At 46.6% G+C, this 18,560-nt stretch overlaps 1 protein-coding gene across 10 annotated transcripts in view; it reads left to right on the top strand.

The window, feature by feature from the left end:
• The window catches only part of Kif1b (kinesin family member 1B), a 148,996-nt gene extending 138,968 nt beyond the window's left edge, over nt 1-10,028 (top strand). For all 10 annotated transcript variants that reach the window (XM_047541980.1, XM_047541955.1, XM_047541924.1 and 7 more), the window contains 6 exons: nt 1,204-1,275; nt 2,494-2,615; nt 3,953-4,102; nt 4,713-4,905; nt 5,121-5,239; nt 5,653-10,028. In XM_047541980.1, coding sequence (XP_047397936.1) covers nt 1,204-1,275; nt 2,494-2,615; nt 3,953-4,102; nt 4,713-4,905; nt 5,121-5,239; nt 5,653-5,695 — 699 coding nt within the window. In that variant the 3' untranslated portion in view covers nt 5,696-10,028. The remainder of the gene's footprint in view (nt 1-1,203; nt 1,276-2,493; nt 2,616-3,952; nt 4,103-4,712; nt 4,906-5,120; nt 5,240-5,652) is intronic.
• Nucleotides 10,029-18,560: the final 8,532 nt, after the last annotated feature.

Here is an 18,560-nt window from a genome sequence, read left to right as displayed (position 1 = left end):
TTTCAGTAATTCACTTTTCCACTTTTTAATTGGTACTGAAGATTGAACTCTTGCCAGGCATGGTGGCACACGCCTGTAATCCCAGCAATTTGGAAGGCTGGGACAGGAGGATCACAAGTTCAAAGCCAGTCTCAGCAAAAACAAGGAACTAAGCAACTCAGTGAGACCCTGTTTCTATAAAATACAAAATAGGGCTGGGGATGTGGCTCAGTGGTCAAGTGCCTTGGAGTTTAGTCCCCAGTAACCAAACAGAAAAAATTGAACCCAGGGCTCTTAACCACTGAGTTCCATCCCCCATCCTTTTTTTTATTTTTTATTTTGAGATGTGTGTTGCTAAGTTGCTTAAGGCCTTGCTAAGTTGCGAAGACTGGCCTTGAACTTTTTTTTTTTTTTTTAAATACCTTTATTTTGTTTTTTTTATGTGATGCTGAGGATCAAACCCAGGGCCTCATGGGTGCTAGGTAAATGCTAGGCAAATGATCCTCCTGCCTCAATCTCCCAAACTGGGATTACAAGCACATACCACCATGCCTGACAGTGATTCACTTTTGTGATGTTGAGAATGCCTATTTTTTTAGGCACTTGGGATTGAACCCAGGGACTTTTTGTCACAGAGCCATGTTCCCAGCACTTATTCTTTTTTATTTTTGAGACAGGCTCTTGCTAAACTACTCAGGTTGACCTTGAACTTGGAATCCTCCTGCCTTAGCCTCCCAAATAACTGGGATTACAGATGTATGCCACATATCCTGCTGAGAATGACCTTTTTAAATTCATTTATTATTATTATTATTATTATTATATTTATTTTGGTACTGGGGATTGAAACCACAGTTGCTCAACCACTGAGCCACATACCCAACCTTTTTTTATTTTGAGACAGGATCTCACTAAATTGCTTAGGGCCTCGCTAAATCGGTGAAGCTGGCCTCCAACTTGCAATCATCCTGCCTCAGCCTCCTGAGTTGCTTGGATTATAGGCATGTGTCACCATGCCCAACTAAATCTATTTATTTTATCATTTTTATTATACATATACTGGACTTCCCTTGCCATGTACTTAATTTCCAGGACTGCTTAGGTAACATCTGAGGTCCAGCATGAGTTTTAGGCATGTCAGTTCCCCTCCTACCTTGCATCCCAGGGCTTTGTTTAGCCATTGAAGTCTAAAGTTCAAATTAACTTTCTCTTTCTCTTTTTCAGTGCCTGCAGCTTCTCACCCACACTTTCAATCGAGAATTCAACCAAGTTCATGGCAGCATCAGTGACTGTAAGGTGAGATGTTGAAGCCATCATTGTTAGCCAGTGTGCTGGTGACCAGTTTCTCTTTAGCATCCCAGATTTTCTATCCCCAGCTTTTGCTGCTTTTGGATGGCTTGATATGTGAGCATAGAATTACGTTTGAAAGTGTATCTGATTTTTCAGAGTCAGAACACTGACTTCTCAAGATAACAATCTGTGTGTCTTTTAGAGTGATTATCAGAGGAAGGACATTTTGGGCTTCTCTCTGAATCCCTTGGAGAAGAATGTTCTGGGGAGAAGTGGTATGTTTGTATATGACAGGGCACAAGAAAGTCTTAAGGCTTTTTCTTGATGGCATAAAACCCATTGCCTTCAGCAAAGAGTGAGGAGAACAATTCAGAGAACTATGTCATTTTCTCTGTCTTCATCAGCGTGACCCTTTGCTGTTCCTTAAACACTCCCAGCTCATTTCTGCTTGGAGTCTTTGTACACTCACCACTCCTTTGCCTGAAAGAGCCTTCTTCTAGATGTTCCCATGCTTGGCTTCTTCCATTATTCTGCTCCAAGATTGCCTGTGTGGAGTGGGCCTCCTTAACTGCTCTGTCACAAGCTACAGCCCCCTGGAATTTTCCACACCACACTATGTTATTTTTCACTGTAGTGCTTACTACTACTTGACACCTTTTTTTTTTTTTTCCTTTTTGCAGTACTGGGGATTGAACCCAAGGGTGCTGTACCACTGAGCTACATCTCTAGCCCATTTATTTTTTATTTTGAGAACAGGTTCTTGCTAAATTGCTTAGGGCTTCACTAGGTTGCTAAGGCTGGCTTTGAACTTGGGATCCTCCTGCTTCTGCTTCCTGAGTAGCTGGGATTACAGGTGTGCACCACTGCCCGACCTGTGGGCTTATTTTCTTGAGTGACTTTCTAAAGCAGATTTATGAAAGGAAGTCACTGGTTGTCAAAGCCTATGGCAGAGGCAGCTTTTTAAATTTTATTTGTCTATTTATAATTTATTGTGGTTACTGGGAATTAAACCCAAAGTGCCCTGCCACTAAGCTACGTTCCTGGCCCTCTCTAATTTTGATCTTAAGGCAAGGTCTTGCTAAGTTAGTGAGTCTGACCTTCAACTTGCAATCCCCCTACCTCAACTTTCCGAGTTGCTAGGATGGCCAGTATGCACCACTGCACCTGGCAAGAAGAAGCTTTTCCTGCTGAATCTCACTGGCTGTTTGTTGTCTTTGCTTCCAGTTGTCGGATCTCTCTCCAGTTGGACGGGATCCCTCCGTGTCCAGTTTCAGCAGTGCCACCCTCACTCCCTCCTCTACCTGCCCCTCTCTGGTAGACGCTAGGAGCAACTCTGCGGACCAGAAGTAAGTGCCCAGAGTTCAGAGAGAAGTCAGACTGGGAACCAGGGAAAACGCCAGCCTTCCTTTAGCTCTGTTCCCAGCGAGGGCAGCACTATCCCCATGGCAGTGTTCAGAAATGTGCTGGAGTGTTTTCTCATGAATGATGCTAAATTTAGGATGCCATCAACTATAAGATTATTTTATGCACCAGTAAGAAAAAAGAAGTAACTCAGTTTAATATGCTGTCACCTGTTAAGAGGCATCAAAATTTAAGAAGTGGTAGTGTTTTAAAAAAAAAATGTGTTTCTTAGAATGAGTGAGATACCATCTTAGGCTAAGCTGCTCTATGAAGATACAAACCACACAGAACCCAGAGTGTCTTTCTCAGTGACAGTGCTAAGAACTGGTCCAGCTTATTGTTGCAACTCTGCTTGCGTAGCCATTAGGTACCCAGGTTCTTCCTTTTTTTTTTTTTTTTTTTGCGGTGCTGGGGATCAAACCCAGGGTCTTGTGCTTGCAAGGCAAGCACTTTACCAATGAGCTGTCTTCCCAGCCCCAGTCCTTCCCATTTGTTGACTGTGCTACTCCCTAAGACAGGGGTCTCAGATTAGCGCACTGGCATCCTCTGGAGTCTTGTAGCCGACCAGACCCCACCCAGAGCTCCTTTCTTCTTTCTTTATTTTTTAATTTTCAGTTAGATGGACATGATTTTTATTAGATTTTTATTAGATATTTTTAGTAGATGGACATGATATCTTTTTAAATTTATATTTATGTGTAACTGAGACTCAAACCCAGTGCCTCTCATATGCTAGGCCCTACCACTGAGCCACAATCGCAGCCCCCCTACCCCCCGACCCCAGAGTTTCTGATGCTGGAGGTCTCAGTTACAGTCTTGAGAATTTGAATCTGACAATTTCCCAGATGAAGCTGTTGCTGTTAGTCAGGGATCACCTTTTTTCCTCTGTGTTGGGGACAGAACCCAGGACCTCACGCATGCTAGGCAAGCACTGGGACCACATTTTGAAAACCACTCCAGGTTTGGCTGCATAACTAAAAACAAACATAAGGGAATAGAGTTCTCATTCAGGAACTTGTGTTCAGAGGGCCTTTGAGTAGAAGATAACTGAACCTCAGCAATCATCAGTGTCCTCTTGCAACTCCAGGAGGACACCAGTAGAATTCAGTATTAACTTTCTGATCCCAGCTTGTCTACTCAGCTGAGTTCTCTGAAACTGACATTTGCAACTGGTGCTCAGGGAGAGGAACCATACCCTCCTGGAGAGGTGACTTTGCCCAAGATACTTTGACCTTACTGAAACTCTCATTACCCTTTTGTTTTTAACCTCTCTCTTTTAAAGGACCCCAGAAGCCAATTCCCGAGCCTCTAGTCCCTGCCCAGAATTCGAACAGTTTCAGATTGTTCCAGCTGTGGAAACACCCTATCTGGCCAGAGCAGGAAAAAATGAATTTCTCAATCTTGTTCCAGATATTGAAGAAATTAGACCAGGGTAAGTACTATATTCCCCAGGGATACCAGATATAAAAAATCAGCAAGAATTTACTTCCACCCCATGTGTGTGAACCTGTTCTCATCTAGTGCACTTTGAATCTGGGGTAGGGGGCTGTACTGGGTTTCTGCCCCAGTTGTACTTCGTCAGGAATCTGCACCTGACTCAGCTTGGTGTTGGGGCACTTTTTGCTCTTTGCTGTATTGCTTTGGCTGAAAAGAATCTAGGACAAATAGACCATTGATGGTACTCAGCTCATGATTGTCTTCCTTCCCTTCCTTCCTTCCTTCCTTCCTTCCTTCCTTCCTTTCTCCCTTCCTCCCTCCCTTCCTCCCTTCCTTCCTTCTTTCTTTCCTTTGTTCCTTCCTTGTACTGGGGTACTGAACCCAGGGCATTTTACCACTGAGCCACATCCCCAGCCCTTTTATTTTTGTTTTGAGACAAGGTCTCTAAGTTGCTTAGGGCCTGCTAAGTTGCTGAGGCTGGCCTTGAACTTGCAATCTCCTGCCTCAGCCTCCCAGTGACTACAATTACAGGCATGCATCATTGTGCTCAGCATATGATCATTTTCTTTTTGTGAGAAACTAACTTTTTTGTACTATCCTTTTAGCTCAGTGGTCTCTAAGAAAGGATATCTGCATTTCAAAGAGCCACTTTCCAGCAACTGGGCTAAACATTTTGTCGTGGTCCGCCGCCCTTATGTCTTCATCTATAACAGTGACAAGGATCCTGTGGAGCGTGGCATCATTAACCTATCCACAGCACAGGTGGAATACAGCGAGGACCAGCAGGCCATGCTGAAGGTCAGTCCTGCCCTGCCCTGACTTTTTCACTGCCACATGTGCCTTCCCTTTTGAGTTCAGGGTTCTGTCGTGTGGTATGGATCCTCCTGTAGACTTGAACTCCTTGAACTTTTAGCCTGAAGCTCTGTATACCCTGTGAACCAGCAGATGTGGCAGGACGGTCCCCATTGCTCGTCCCAAGCAGCAACCTTCTCCCCTACCTCTGTCTCTTTCAGACACCTAACACTTTTGCTGTATGCACAAAGCACCGTGGGGTCCTTCTGCAGGCTCTCAATGACAAAGACATGAATGACTGGTTATATGCCTTTAACCCACTCCTTGCTGGCACGATAAGGTAAGGAGTTGTTCTGTTGGCCTTCTCCCCTGGGCTTTTGGCTTCAGAGATGTCCACATAAATAGGAGAGGTGGGGATGGAGGAGGGCAGGACTGCGGTTAGCTGCAGAGTGATGATGAGGCTCTCCTCATATCCTGGTCACCGAGGAGACTCGGGTCACACGTGCACCTGCTGACCACCTTTGTTTTTTTTGTTCACGGAAGGGTCTGCAGGTGGGGCCTAGGGCACCAAGTAAAGGGAAGATTGTAAGGACCTTAGTGTCTCCCACTGTTCAGCCCTGTGATTGAGCCACAGGGTCCCCAGAGTGGGGAGGACCTCAACCTAGAAGAGCTGGACCTGCAGAGGAGAAAGACCTGCGAGGTGAGGAACACCTGGATCCAGTTTCCTGATCACGCTTCCTGTTCGTCCCGCAGGTCTAAACTCTCCCGCAGATGCCCCAGCCAGCCGAAGTACTAAGCGACTGCTGAGCTGCACTCACCTTCAAGAGATAAAGGAAGTGTTACCTCTCATTCTCTTTGTGATTCTTGACGGTTGCTCCTGTATGTAACCCTGTGGTTAATTAACTACTCTTCCCTCTCGTCCAGCACTTTTTCTAGTTCTCCTGTTGCCCATCTTCATGGCTCTGTATTCTTTCCTTTTTTCTTGTGCTAAGATTTTTTAGTAGCATGTGGCCTAACGAAAGGAAAAAAGATGTAAAAACAGCAGTGCGCACACACATACACACACACCTGAGGGGATCCAGGGAGTCTCCAAGTTATTTTTTTGGTGTACTTTGGCTTCCTTTTGTATGATAGGGCCCATTGTGATCACCACTGAGGTCTCAACTGTTGGTTTGGATAATACCTCTAACTGTTTTTCAAGGTTACTTTTTTTTCTCTGTGATATCGTTTAAATTTTTCTTGGGTGGCTTAGAGACTAAGGGAGGAAAGCATCTGGCCTTGTTAGACCCTGAGAAAAAAATTTACCTTTTCCCCCCTTCTGTCTCTTTCTGTGGCTAATGCCTGCATTTCCATTCAGGGAAAAAGTTGTAGTGGGCTCAAAAATGGGACAGTTAAGATTCTGAGTCAAGTTGGGGGCTTACTCAGTATGGTTACAGAATTTTGTGGAGTGGAAATGCATGAGGGGCCTTTTCAGTCGACTGGGGGAGTGGTTGCTGTTGGCCTTGTGAGAAGGGACAGGCCAGGGATGCAGGGAGTTTCACAAGACACCGGACCTGGCAGCAGGCTGTGAAGGCAGCAGTCAGAAGGAGCCTTGTGAACTGCTCTTCCCCACGGGGAGGGAGGCTCTTGATCAGGAGTTTCGGGGTTCTGTTGTTGACGTTAAGGGTGGCATATTTGAAATTAGAGCAGTGTCATGCACACATTTCCCACAAGGGGGAGCATTTCACTTTCTGGTGACAAACAATGCTGATTAGGGCCTTGATTGTTGTAGCTCCCTTTGATCAAAGAAGTGTAGCTTTCAGTATAAATTTGGAACTCTCCCTGCGAATCCAGTAGCTCATCACCTCGTAGTCATAAAATAAGCAAACATGGCAGCCTTGGCTTTCTGGATCTCAAGATTAAGACCAACTCCCAACAAAACTAGAAAGACCTGAGGTGCATGCAGTGAGCCCTGCCCCGTGGTTTGCTGCTGTACCCTGCCCTGTCTCTCCTCCTTTGTTACTGTCCACTCCATGTAGTGTGGAAATAACCACCCAAGGAGAAAGGAGGGCACTCACTGCCAACAGTCTCCTCTCCTTCTGACAGGCCAGGTCTTCCCATTGCCAGAGACCAGCAAGGAAGATAACACTGCTTCTTTTAGCTGCCAGTAGGTTCTATAGGAATGACTGGGGTTAAAGAAAGCCCCCATGTTTCTTGAAGTGCTTTGCCAGTGATGGGGGTTGCTCCATGCCACCCTTCACTCCCCTACTCACCTTTGCTTCACCACTGCTCAGGCTTCCAGGAAAGCACCTGCTCACGCCACTCTTGACAGGAGTGAGGGCTCTTGGCCACTCACAGGTAGTGGGTGGCTGGATTACTTTCCAGTAGGTCAGAGGCTCTCACATGTCTGCAGAGCAGTAACTAGCGAGGCTTGTCATCCCCTAGACTCCACTTCTGATCTGTAGTCTAGGTCGGGCTCAATTCTGAAGACCAGGTCTCTGGTTTTCACTTAAGATTGCTTTGGAAAGAAGAGGAAAATTGAATCACGGAGAGCTTAATAAAAGAAATATAGAAGCCGGACTTACCTGAAGAGTGATCAATAAAATCTGTGGTGGATTTTTTAAACTCTCTCCTTAAAACGTGGGTCACTAATATTGTTGCCTAAGCAGCATGTGAGGTTTTTAATGTAGTTAGAAGTCTTCATAGTCTACTGGACACACATGCTCTCCTGGTGTACACTCAATCCTACAGGCTCTGTCTGTGCTGAGAGACAGCTTTAGGACTGCAGCTGATGGTGATTTCAGGGAAGTGAAGATGAAATTTGAAGGCCACTTGTAAAATGAAATCAGTGATGTTGCTGCTGTTGAGTCGGACAGAAGCGTTGTATCTGTGACGGGCGAGGGAAGAAAACCTGAGGAAGAGCGAAATTGGGATGCACTTGTGTGGCTTTTTTTTTTTTTTTTTTTTTTTTTTTTTTTTTGGTCTAACTCAAAACTGGCTTGGAAAGTCTTTGCTTTGGAGGGTCACACATTAGAATGAGCCAAACTGGATTGTATTCATCACATGCCCCAAAAAGAAGGCCTCACTGGAAAACCAGATAGCATAGTGGCCACGTCCTGTGAGGGACTTGGACAGGCATGCTTTCCACCATCCCCAGGACCTTCTACCATGGCCGATGGTACACACAACCACTGTGGGTTCCTCTCCTTATCTTGGCACCTATATTGAAATCAGTTGAACAGTTTCATACTGAGGGTCCCATTCCAAACAGGGCTGCCTCTGCAGTGAAGCCTGGGGAGAGGGTTTAGAGAACAGCTGTTTTTGAAGCTATGGTAGCAGGAAACTCAAAGAGACCCAACCCAAAGGAAACTACATTTTCTGGTGGCTTATTTATTTATTTTTCTTACTTAAAGCATTCATTCAAACAAAAAATCAAGAAAGAAAACTTCGCCACAGAAAAACGTGTGACAGGTAAAACTTACCTCTCTTCCCCATTCTCTGTTATCCTACCAAAGTGAAGTATGGCCTCAACCAGCCCCAAAGCAGTGCTCAAACTGTCCCTGTTTCTGTGTGCCAGCCTGGGAGTCAGTCAGCTCTCAGGCCAGGACTGTGGGGGGCCAGCCAGCCCCTGCACACAGTCAGGAGCGCAGACCAGCCTGCTGCTAGTGGCTGGGTGGGCACCTGGACCCCAAACGTGGTTAAACAGGAAATTGTTAATGTGAGGGAGAAAGTCTTCCCAGCTAAGAAACCACTATCACTTTACCTGCCCCAGCTCAGCTATACTTTAGAGAGCTACTCATATTAGAGATGGATGGATTTTTCAGCTTTTTAGGTAAAGGTGTAAATAAGATCATTTTGAAAGACCTTTTGGGATCTAAAAATGAGGTGACATCTCCTGGCACATATTCCAAAGCAAAGACTTTATTGCCTGCTGCTACTTGTCTAATTTACAAGGATATTTAATTTGTAAGGTATTTGTGTGTTTATGCAGCTGTAGTCAGTTGCACGTTGGACTGGAAGAGGAGGATTCTCTTGGGTGCAGCACCTGTGGGAAAGCTTCCTGTGTCCCGCTCCAGGGCTGGGCTCTGCTCGGGTTCTCCTGGACAGCATCAGGGGTTGTTTGAATTGGGTCCTTTGTGTTTCCTTTGGGTTTCCATTTCAAAATGTGATTGTTAACTTGCTCTTTAAGAAGAAAAGAATAATTCTGCTGCTGCTTTCAGAAGGTTTGCTGAATGTGTTTGAATAGGACTCTGCACATGTGCACTGCAGCTGTCCACCGAGGTTCGTGATTGCCGAGTTCACAAGCCGACGGAGACCATGTGGAGCAGGTCAAAGGTTGTCTGCTGAGAGATTATTTGCTGCTGTTGTTCAAAAGGCCATTTATGAAGTTAGTGTTTGAGCCCTGTAAAATCTTACAAAAGCCCCCAATCATTCAAAAGAAGAAATTAGGCTTTATATTAGACTGAAGTAAAAACACAGCCAGAGGCTGGATTGGGGCTCAGTGGCAGAGCACTTGCCTCATGCATGAGGCCCTGGATTCCATCCCCAGCACCACAAAACAAAAACAAAACACTCACAGCCAGAAGGCTGCTTAGGTGGGAGTGCACGCCGAGGTTGGCCTCTTGCCAGACCCTGGCTGTCGTGCGCGGTGTTTCATGTCTTCCAGTTCATTTTTTTTCATGCTGTGTGTTCTGGCATCAGTTCACCTGAGGAATCCACCAGCCTTCTTATGTTTAAGGCATTGTCTTAAGACACTGTGGCTCTAAAGTACTTGTCTGTTGAGATTGAAGTCTCTCGTCACCATCTTCACACGCTATAACAAAACCCATGAAGCATAAGTGGCCTTTTTGAACCAAGATTTTTGCAAACTGATCTCTCCCCAGTGAAGGAGTTGAGCACATTAGCAACAATGTACATTATTAATTTTGGATTTTCATTTTCATGTTTTATTTTGTAAATATTATCTGATGTTTGGAGCTTGAGTATACAGAATGTAAATATAGTTCTTGTATTTGTACTAATTCTGATTCTTTTGCTGTATAGCCTTAGATGTGCAATGCAGACATTATCTAACTGTGTATGGTAACCTACATCACAGAACTACTAGTGAACAAGGTAAAAATAATAAAGGTACAGCCAGTGCATCAGAAGGCTCTCGATGTGCATTTATTCTCACCCCCTTTAAAAAGTAATTTCACACAAATTTTTTCTCTTGACACACTGAAAACCAGTGCAGTGACCTATAGGTTCCTTGCTGATACTCAAAGTATATAACCAGAAAAGCTAATGTGTTGGTGGTGTTTGAAAGTATTTTCCTCTCAAAATATATTAGCTATTTTAGCTAAGAGATTTTGAGTTTTTCTCTTGAAACCCCTCTCTTTTTTTTTTTTGTTTGCAGTAGTGGGGAGTCAGACACAGGCTCTCCAGCATGCTAGACAAATGCTATACCACTGAGCTGCTTCCCCAGTCTTTTTCTGTTTTATTTTTGTTTTTGTTTTTGTCTTTGTTTTTGTTTTGGGGGGCACAGTCTTACTGAGTTGACTTCGAACTTGCAATTCTGCCTCCGCTTCCCAAATTTCTGGGATTACAGGCGTGTGCTACTGCCCATCTGAAACCTTCTTTGTATAGCTACCAGTGATGCACCAGTGTTATTTGGGGTATTGGTTTTTGTTTCTTTCTTGGGAAGAGGATTTGAGAAATACCAACATGTCAGTTTACTTTAACAAGCTCCCCCTGTGAACAGAGCTTGAGCAGGGACCACTGTCCAGGGCAGCTGCACTCGGCAGAAAGCACTGATGTCTGGTGGTACCCTGTCTGTGTTGGACGCATCGTGGGTGCCAGTGAGTCCACAGTAGACAGCAGGCACCTGTGGCCTCTCTTCTCGTGGGGGATGGCATCCATAAAACTAATTTATAATGTTGAGCATTAAGTGTCACAGTGGATAGTAAAAACGAGAAGAATATGAGAGGGGTGGGGAGGAGGCCTCTGCTTAGACCATGCCTGCTTAGACCAGGAAAGGCTCTCCTGGGAGATGGCATTTAAGCGGACTCCTGAGTCACCAGATGGGTAGGCCACACAGATCCTCGGGCAAGGAGGTCTCAAGCAGAAAAATGAAGCCCTTGGTTAACAGTGTCCTCAGTAGGTTCCCAAAATAGCAAGGCCACTGGTGTGGAGTGAGCAAGAGGAGAGCGATGGAGATGTCAGGAAATAGCCCGCACCCCGCCCTGGTGGTCAGAGCTTAGGATGGACTTGGAGTTTTATTGGAGTGAAATGGGAAGAAGGAGGCATGTCATCTTTTTTGTGTTTTTAAAAGATCATTCTGAAAGCTGAGTGGAAAACAGCCTGCTGGGGGTTGAGGGACAAAAGTGGGACAGGAAAACCAAGTAGGAGGCTGTTACCCCAGTATTCCAGGGGGGATGACTGTGGCTTAGACCCAGGTCAGAGCAGGACGGGTGGGGAGACTCCGTCATCGTCTGCGGGACATGTGTTGAAGTCAGAATTAACATTCACTCAGAGCCTTCTTGTGGAGTCAGAAAGAAAAGAGGAAGTAGCTCACAAGATCTGTGCCTGGGCAAGAACAGTATTGCAGTTTCCTAAGATGAGGAAAATGGTAGAACAACTGAGGTGCTGGTCACGTTTGCTTCGAGATGCCAGCACTTCCACCTGAATGTGTCCTCTGCGGGACAGTTGGGTGAACCGGTTGGATTCAAAGAGGGTCATTAACGAAGGCAGAGGCTGGAGACAGGTAAGGAGGCCTAGGGAGGAGTGTGACCAGTGAGTCCCAGAGCACTCCAACACGTAGAGGTCAGGGAGAGAGGACTGGTCCAACAAAGAGGAAGCGGCACGGCCATGGAGAGTGACAGTTGGCCACCAGATGTTGGAAGATGCAGAATGCCATCACTGTGTCCAGTGCAGATGATGAACTGAAGCAAGGACTGAGCAGTGACCACAGGTTTCAACAACAGGAAGGTAGAGGAAGTTTGAGGGAGCCAGTCACATCACTGTTTCCCAAGAACCAACTGAGCAGTGAGATGAGGCCAATTGGAGACCAAAATATCACCTTCATTGCTGGTAAAACTGCTGTTAGAGGATGCAGCTTGTGTGTGAGGGCAAATGGGTTTTCTGTTAATGAATCATTTTTCAGGGGTTTGGAGTGGCACTTCTGGAATTTGAGTAAGCACTGGAATCACCTGCGATCATCGTCTAAATTGCAGATTCTGATTCCGGAGGTCTTGGTAGGGCCTGGGGCTGCCTGTTCATGATCTTCCGGGTGATATCAGTCCTCTGTGATCCCCGAAGGCACTGGAGGTTCTGAGGAGGAAGCAACTGGTCCACCCATGCCTGAGGTCTCCTTCCAGACTCAGAAGGTTCTGGAATGGAGCCTCAGTCAAGAGTGCCTCTGCCAGACAGGATTGCAAGTTCGAGGCTAGCCTTAGCAACTTGGTAAGATCCTGTTTCAAAATAAAACATTAAAAAAAAAAAAAAAGCTGGGAATATAGCTCAGTGGTAAAGTGCCCCTGGATTTCTTTCCCAGTACATGGGGAGAAAAAATAAGTGCCTCTGCCAGAGCAAGGTCACCAGTCTGCAGAGCATTGTTGGGGGGAAAAACTCCAGGGGCATGATCCAAGAGAGAACAGGCAACTCTTTCAGAAATGCTCACTATAAAGGAGAGAAGAAAAGGGTTAGCCTTCTGGAGGGGGCCATGGAGCCCAGGATCACAGCATGTTTGTGTCCTAATTGTAGCGAAATGACTGGGAGGGAAACCCTGCGCTGGGGAAGAGACCAGGGTGGAGAGATTACAGGAGTGACCCACTCCACTGGTAGCCAGCACAGTCTTGAAAGTCAGCTCTAGAGAATACGTAATGTCAGGCTATGTCTTCCTTGAACTCCGCTGGACTTTGAGTTTAACTGGATCATCACCCCTGGATTTGTTCTTAGGAAGCTGGTTGAACCTTATGACTAGACCTCATCCAGGTCACCATGTTGCTGGCACTGAGTCAGGAGGCCCAGTGGAACTGATCACATGTTGCTTCACTGCTTGTCTGTCTGACTTTTCTTGTCATTCCACTTTGGTCAGCTGGGGAGGTTTCCAGTCTCCCTTCAGATCTCCTTTTCCCTGCACAGCTGGGTAGCTCTTCTGAGCAACTTCTGGATACATGTCTCTTTCTCCTTTCATGCATTCAGCCATGTCGGTCCAGTTATAGGAACTGTGCAGTGGATGAGTGACAGCTGGGATTTCCAAACCTGTGCTGATGAGTGCAGTGCTTACGCACCCGCCTACATAAGGCAAAGGGTTCCGCCCAGGGACGTTTGCCTAGAAGGCTGTTTTTGTAGAATTCATACCCTTCCTTTGATCTGGGATCTGGGGAGTTAGGGCAAGCCTGAATGATTTTTAAGTGAATAGTAACATGGGTTGATTTCGTTAAGCACTGCATGCCAGACATCTGTGGATTTTCTAAAAACAGCAGGTCAGTGTGAAATTCTGGCTCCAGCTTCTTGTGTGTCTCTGGGGGACACTCGCTCAGGTCCCACCCCCTATCTCCTAAGTCACTTTGCTGTAGTGTTTCCATCCTCCTGGGAAGCAGTTTTGAGTTTTTGTTTATTTCTGCTGCTAGTTAGTACCTTAACATAGAAATGGTAAGTCCATGCAGCATGAGACAGTAAGAAGCCCATAACACCTATTTGGTTAGATTTCTACTTGTTTGCTAAAGCAGTGCCTACTCAGAGGTGATTGTGGAAGTTCAGGTATTTAGTCACATTGACTCAGCATAATTCCTGCCTTGTTGAATGTCAGACTAGAGCAATCAATTTGTGTCCTCACAAAGTTTGAGAGCAAACTTTCCTTACAGCTGAGCCCACGTTAAGATGTTAAGACAGAGTAGTTGCAATGCTGTTGAAAGCTGTGCCCTTAAGCAGGGTCACTTGAGGGAGCACTGTTGGTTCCTCAGAAACTAGTCACTCAAAGCTCAATTCAGATTTCCATTTAGAGTCAACTAAACATGGCCAGTCCACAGATATGCCCGGTTTTGCTGGGAAGACAGACAGGAGCATGCACTGTTGAGTCCTGCTCGCCCTGTTAGGAAAGAGGACTGGGTTTGGCCCTTGTAGAGTTGGGTTAAAGTTCAGTTCTGCCACTGACTGGCTGGGATAGTCAACTTCCTTGAGCCCTTTCTTTGTCACATGAGTCATTTTGACATGCCCATCCCAAGCAAGAGGCAGGGTCCCTGCGGTCAGGCAGGATGCTACAAGCCCATAGAGCTTCCTGTCCTTTGGAAGTTTTTCCCTGCCTTTTCTGATCCTGGTCTCTCCTTAGGAGCTATGAGGTGAGGTGCTAAACCTGGCCTGGGGGAGAGAAGTGCCATTGGTGGTGCCCAGCGAGGGACCTACTCAAGCGCCTTGTACCTTCAGGCAGAACCTGTGGACTCAGAAGACCCCAGCCACAGGCAGAGGGACAGAGCCACGGAGGGACTGCTGACCATGGCAGTGCAAAGGAATGTTCCTGGTTGTTAGCACAGAAAGGCCAGGACTAATGCAAACCTCCCGGATCAGCTCAGCTGTTTATTCAGGAATGAAGTTTCACACCAGAATAGGGATGTAGGGATGAAATGGCATCAGCAAACACAATTTCCTGGTGGAAAATGAGCCACCAAACAAAGAAAGGGACTGGGTTTATATAGGTCAGTGTGAGGGGTGGTCTAGTGAGCGGATCAGTTTTCTTGGTCACTCAAGTTTGGGGGTCAGTGAATGTCAGTTTGAGGGTTTAGGACCTTGACCCTCTCTGCATGGAGAGGCTGCAGATCTATCTTTGAAGGGGATTAATGCCCCCCAGGACTATTACTTTAGGGGTGATAAAACACCTCCTCCCTGTCTGTGGTAGGCATCTGGATGCCCTTCATCTTGGAAGATGGAGGCCATCAGTAAGTGGCCTTTTTCACTGCCCTTTCTCAGGTCACATTTTCCATATCTAATAGTTGGGGGGTTGGGATCCAGAACCACAAAAAAGTTGAAAATGTAAAGAGCATAAAATTGGAAAAATTCCTTTTTTTTTTTTTTGGTGGTGGGGCTGGGGACCCACTAAAACCCCGGCCTTGTTAGGCAAGGGGTGGAGGGTGGAGTGGACCCCACCGCTGGAGCTCCAGGTGTGAGCTGCAGACTCCTGCCTGGGGCAGCTCCACCCGCTGCGCACCACCCCCAACCCAGGGGAATGGTCAACTGCTCAAGGGTGGTGTGGGAGAGGTCTGGGGACACTTGGTGAGAAGTGAGTTGGAAAGCCCGGAGCTTGCTAGCCTGAGGCTTCCAAGGCAGGCAGCAGAGGAGCGGAGACAGCAGGGCAGGGCGAGGAAGGTGAGTGCCAATGCGAAGACTGGATGCGCCCTGGCTGACTGGGAAGCCATGCACGTGGCACATGCTTGGGTGAGACGCCAAAAGCCAGCGGGACTTGAGAGCTAGGGAAGCTGAGCCCAACCAAGACAGTGACCGAGGGATGGAGACCTGCAGCCTCTGAAAGTCAAGCTGAAAAGATAAGGTGTAGGGCATGGTGGTGCACGCGGTGGTCCCAGCAGCCAGGAGGCTGAGGAGGGAGGATAGTTGGAGACCAACCTAGACACAATAGCAAGACCCCATCTCATTTTTCTTTTTAAGAAAAAAAGAAGTCACAGAGTCTGGGGATGTGGCTCAGTGGTAGAGCACTTGCCTAGATGTGCATGACCCTGGGTTCAATCCCCAGTTCCATAAAAAAAACAAACTTGCACTTATAACCCAGCAGTTGCACCCCTGAGTATCAGTCCAGGGGAAATGAAAACATATACCTGCAGCAATTTGATTTCAAAATGATCTTTTTTTTTTTGCAGTGCTGGAGATCAAACCCAGGGCCTTGTGCTCGCAAGGCAAGCACTCTACCAACTGAGCTAGCTCCCCAGCCCACGATCATTTTTTCTTTAATGCCCACTTAGAAACACCCCAGATGTCTAAGCACCCAGCCATGGGCAGGCATGCAGTACTCAGCTCGCCACGAACCTCTAGAAGAGCAAATGCACAGCTGCACAACACAATGTGCCCATGTACCCTGCAAGCGACTCCAGTACTCAGGTGTCCCCTAATTTAATGAATCTGAGCCCACAGGTTGAGGGTTCAGTTCCCAAAACTGCCCCCCTACTTCAGATGTCAACCGAAGCCCCAGATGGTTCCCTGTGGTTCTGACCAACCAGCCATAAATCAGGGTTTTTCACAGCCCTCTCCCCAGGTTGGATTAGTCCACTTAGGAAGTTCACAGAAACCTGTTTTCTGGTCTGTTCTGAAGATTTCCAAGAATGTGACTGAAGAGATGCATTGGGCAAGGCATAGGGAAAGGGGCACAGAGCCTCCTTACCTGCTTGGGCGTGTGTCCTTTCGTGTGTAATGGAGACTTGGTTGCATAGATGTGATCAAAGCATGGGCAACCATGTCAAAATATGACTGGACAGGCACACCTTGTAATCCCGGCAGCTCCAGAGGCTGAGGTAGGAAGATCACGAGTGCAAAGACAGCGTCAGCAACTTAGCAAGACCCTATCTCTAAATAAAATATTAAAAAGGGCTGGGGATGTGGCTCAGTGGTTAAGCGCCCCTGGGTTCAATCCCTGGTACAAAAAAAAGAAGTGATTGGACAAAGTGCCAATAGATGGAGTGGGGAAACCTAGCAAGACCTGCTTGTTCATATCATCTTGGTCCCTCTGCAAACATTCCCCTCTCCCGGAGCTTCCCCATCAGACAAGGCAGGCAGATTAGAGAACTGGATGGCTGACTCAGAAGGGCAAGGGGAGATGAGACTTTCTGTGACCCACCTTGAGGAACCATGGACCAAAACCAAAACATATACAACATAAATTTACAGCCTCAAAACACACTATGCTAAATGGGAAAAGACTACACATTTTATTATTCCATTTATATAGAATTTCTAGAAAAGTCAAAAATACACAACAAAGTAGATTAGAGGTTGCCTGGGACTAGGGAGGGAGCTACCAGGTAACCATAGCTGACCCCAGTGTATACTTACAACATGGATTATACAGCAATAAGTTTATATTTCTATAAGTGTATTTTCTAAAACAAAATGTGAAGTTGAGACATATGGTGGGTTTTTTATTTTTTTTCCCCCAGGGCCAAGGACCAAACTCAGGGCCTTGCATGTGCTAAGCAAGCACTCTGCCACTGAGCTAAATCCCCAACCCCGGACATGTGGTTTTAAAGTAGGACACGGACAAATTTATCATCCAAAGTAGAAGAATTTTTAGAATGAAAGAAATTGTCATTCATAGCTACACAAGGAGACAGGTGTGGACTAGACACTTTGGACTAGACCAATTGGAATGAAAAGTGCTCCTTTTATCCCTTTTTTTTTTTTTTAACGTGTTGGGGATCGACCCCAGGGCCTCTGCCACTGAGCCCCAGCCATAGCCCAAAGAACTCCCCTTTTTAAAAGCCAGTGTAAACCAGTCATTCACCAGCAACAGGTAGTGCTGCCTGCCATGGGCAAGGCATATGGAGGATGATAGAAATGCACTTTTGAACATGATAGACATGGTCACTGTCCTCTCACACTTAGTGATCCAATGAGAGTTGGGAACAGAAGCCAACAGTGACAAGCACCATGCTAGCGGCACCTAAATCCACCCAGGAAAATAGGGGACACTTTCTGTGAGCTGAGACTGCAAGCTGGAAGAATCCAGAGAGGTGACAAACGTAAAATCATGCCCAAGGCCCAGCTCTGGAGCCAGAAAGCAGTCTCTGGAACACAGTGGGGCTGGGGGAAGAGGGAGCGGCAAGTCCTTGACTGACACCGGTGTGGATGGTAAAGAAACCCCGCAGAACTGGAGACCACCACGTGGGGCTCCAGCAGAGAGGGCTGCTCCTCCACCTTGGCTACCTAAGTCCATGGTCTGCGAGTTGTGGTGCCTGCCTGTAGGCCCAGCGGCTCAGGAGGCAGAAGTGGGACCATCCATGGAGCCCAGGGGTTCCAGGCCAGCCTAGCCTGCACTGCTAGATCCCATCTGAAAGCAAACAAACTGAAAAACAATGGACATGCTGGGAACCCACTCCCAAAGGAGCGTAGAAGATGCAGCCACTGGGGAGCGGATGTGACGCAGGGTGATGTGTGCCTGGCTCTGCCATTGTCAAACGGGAATTTTTTTTTTCAGTAGAAAACAGTTCGGGCGATGGAGCCATCTATCACCAGCTCAGCACCGGCTCTGGGAATCACTTAGGAGCCTTCTGCAAAGCCACTCTTTTATCTCTTTCTCTGCAAGGTTTCAAAGGAAGCTGGGAGAATTTTTTCCCCTGTGTCTCCTCCTCTACTTTTGTTTGTTTGTTTTTGGTACCAGAGATTGAACCCAGGGGCACTCCACTACTGAGCCACATCCCTAGCCCTCTTTATTTTTTTATTTTGAGACGCTCTCACTAAGTTGCTAAAGCTGGCCTCAAAGTTGTCATCCTCCTGCCACAGCCTCCTGAATTGCGGGAATTGAAGGTATGCACCCCCACACCCACCATATGTGTCTTCTTTCTGAGTGCTCTCCATTAAAAAGAGAAAGGGCTTCAAAAACGATGACCCCTCTCCTCACCCATCATAAGGGTCATGGCGAACACCTGTGACAAACGACTGGTTAACAAGACAAAAGCATAACAGATTTATTTAAGCCAAGT

Source organism: Sciurus carolinensis, chromosome 1 (assembly GCF_902686445.1).
Source record: "Sciurus carolinensis chromosome 1, mSciCar1.2, whole genome shotgun sequence".
In the NCBI taxonomy this organism is placed as follows: domain Eukaryota; kingdom Metazoa; phylum Chordata; class Mammalia; order Rodentia; family Sciuridae; genus Sciurus; species Sciurus carolinensis.
The sequence above is the reverse complement of the archived record's forward strand: the minus strand, read 5'-3'. Positions and strand labels throughout refer to the sequence as shown.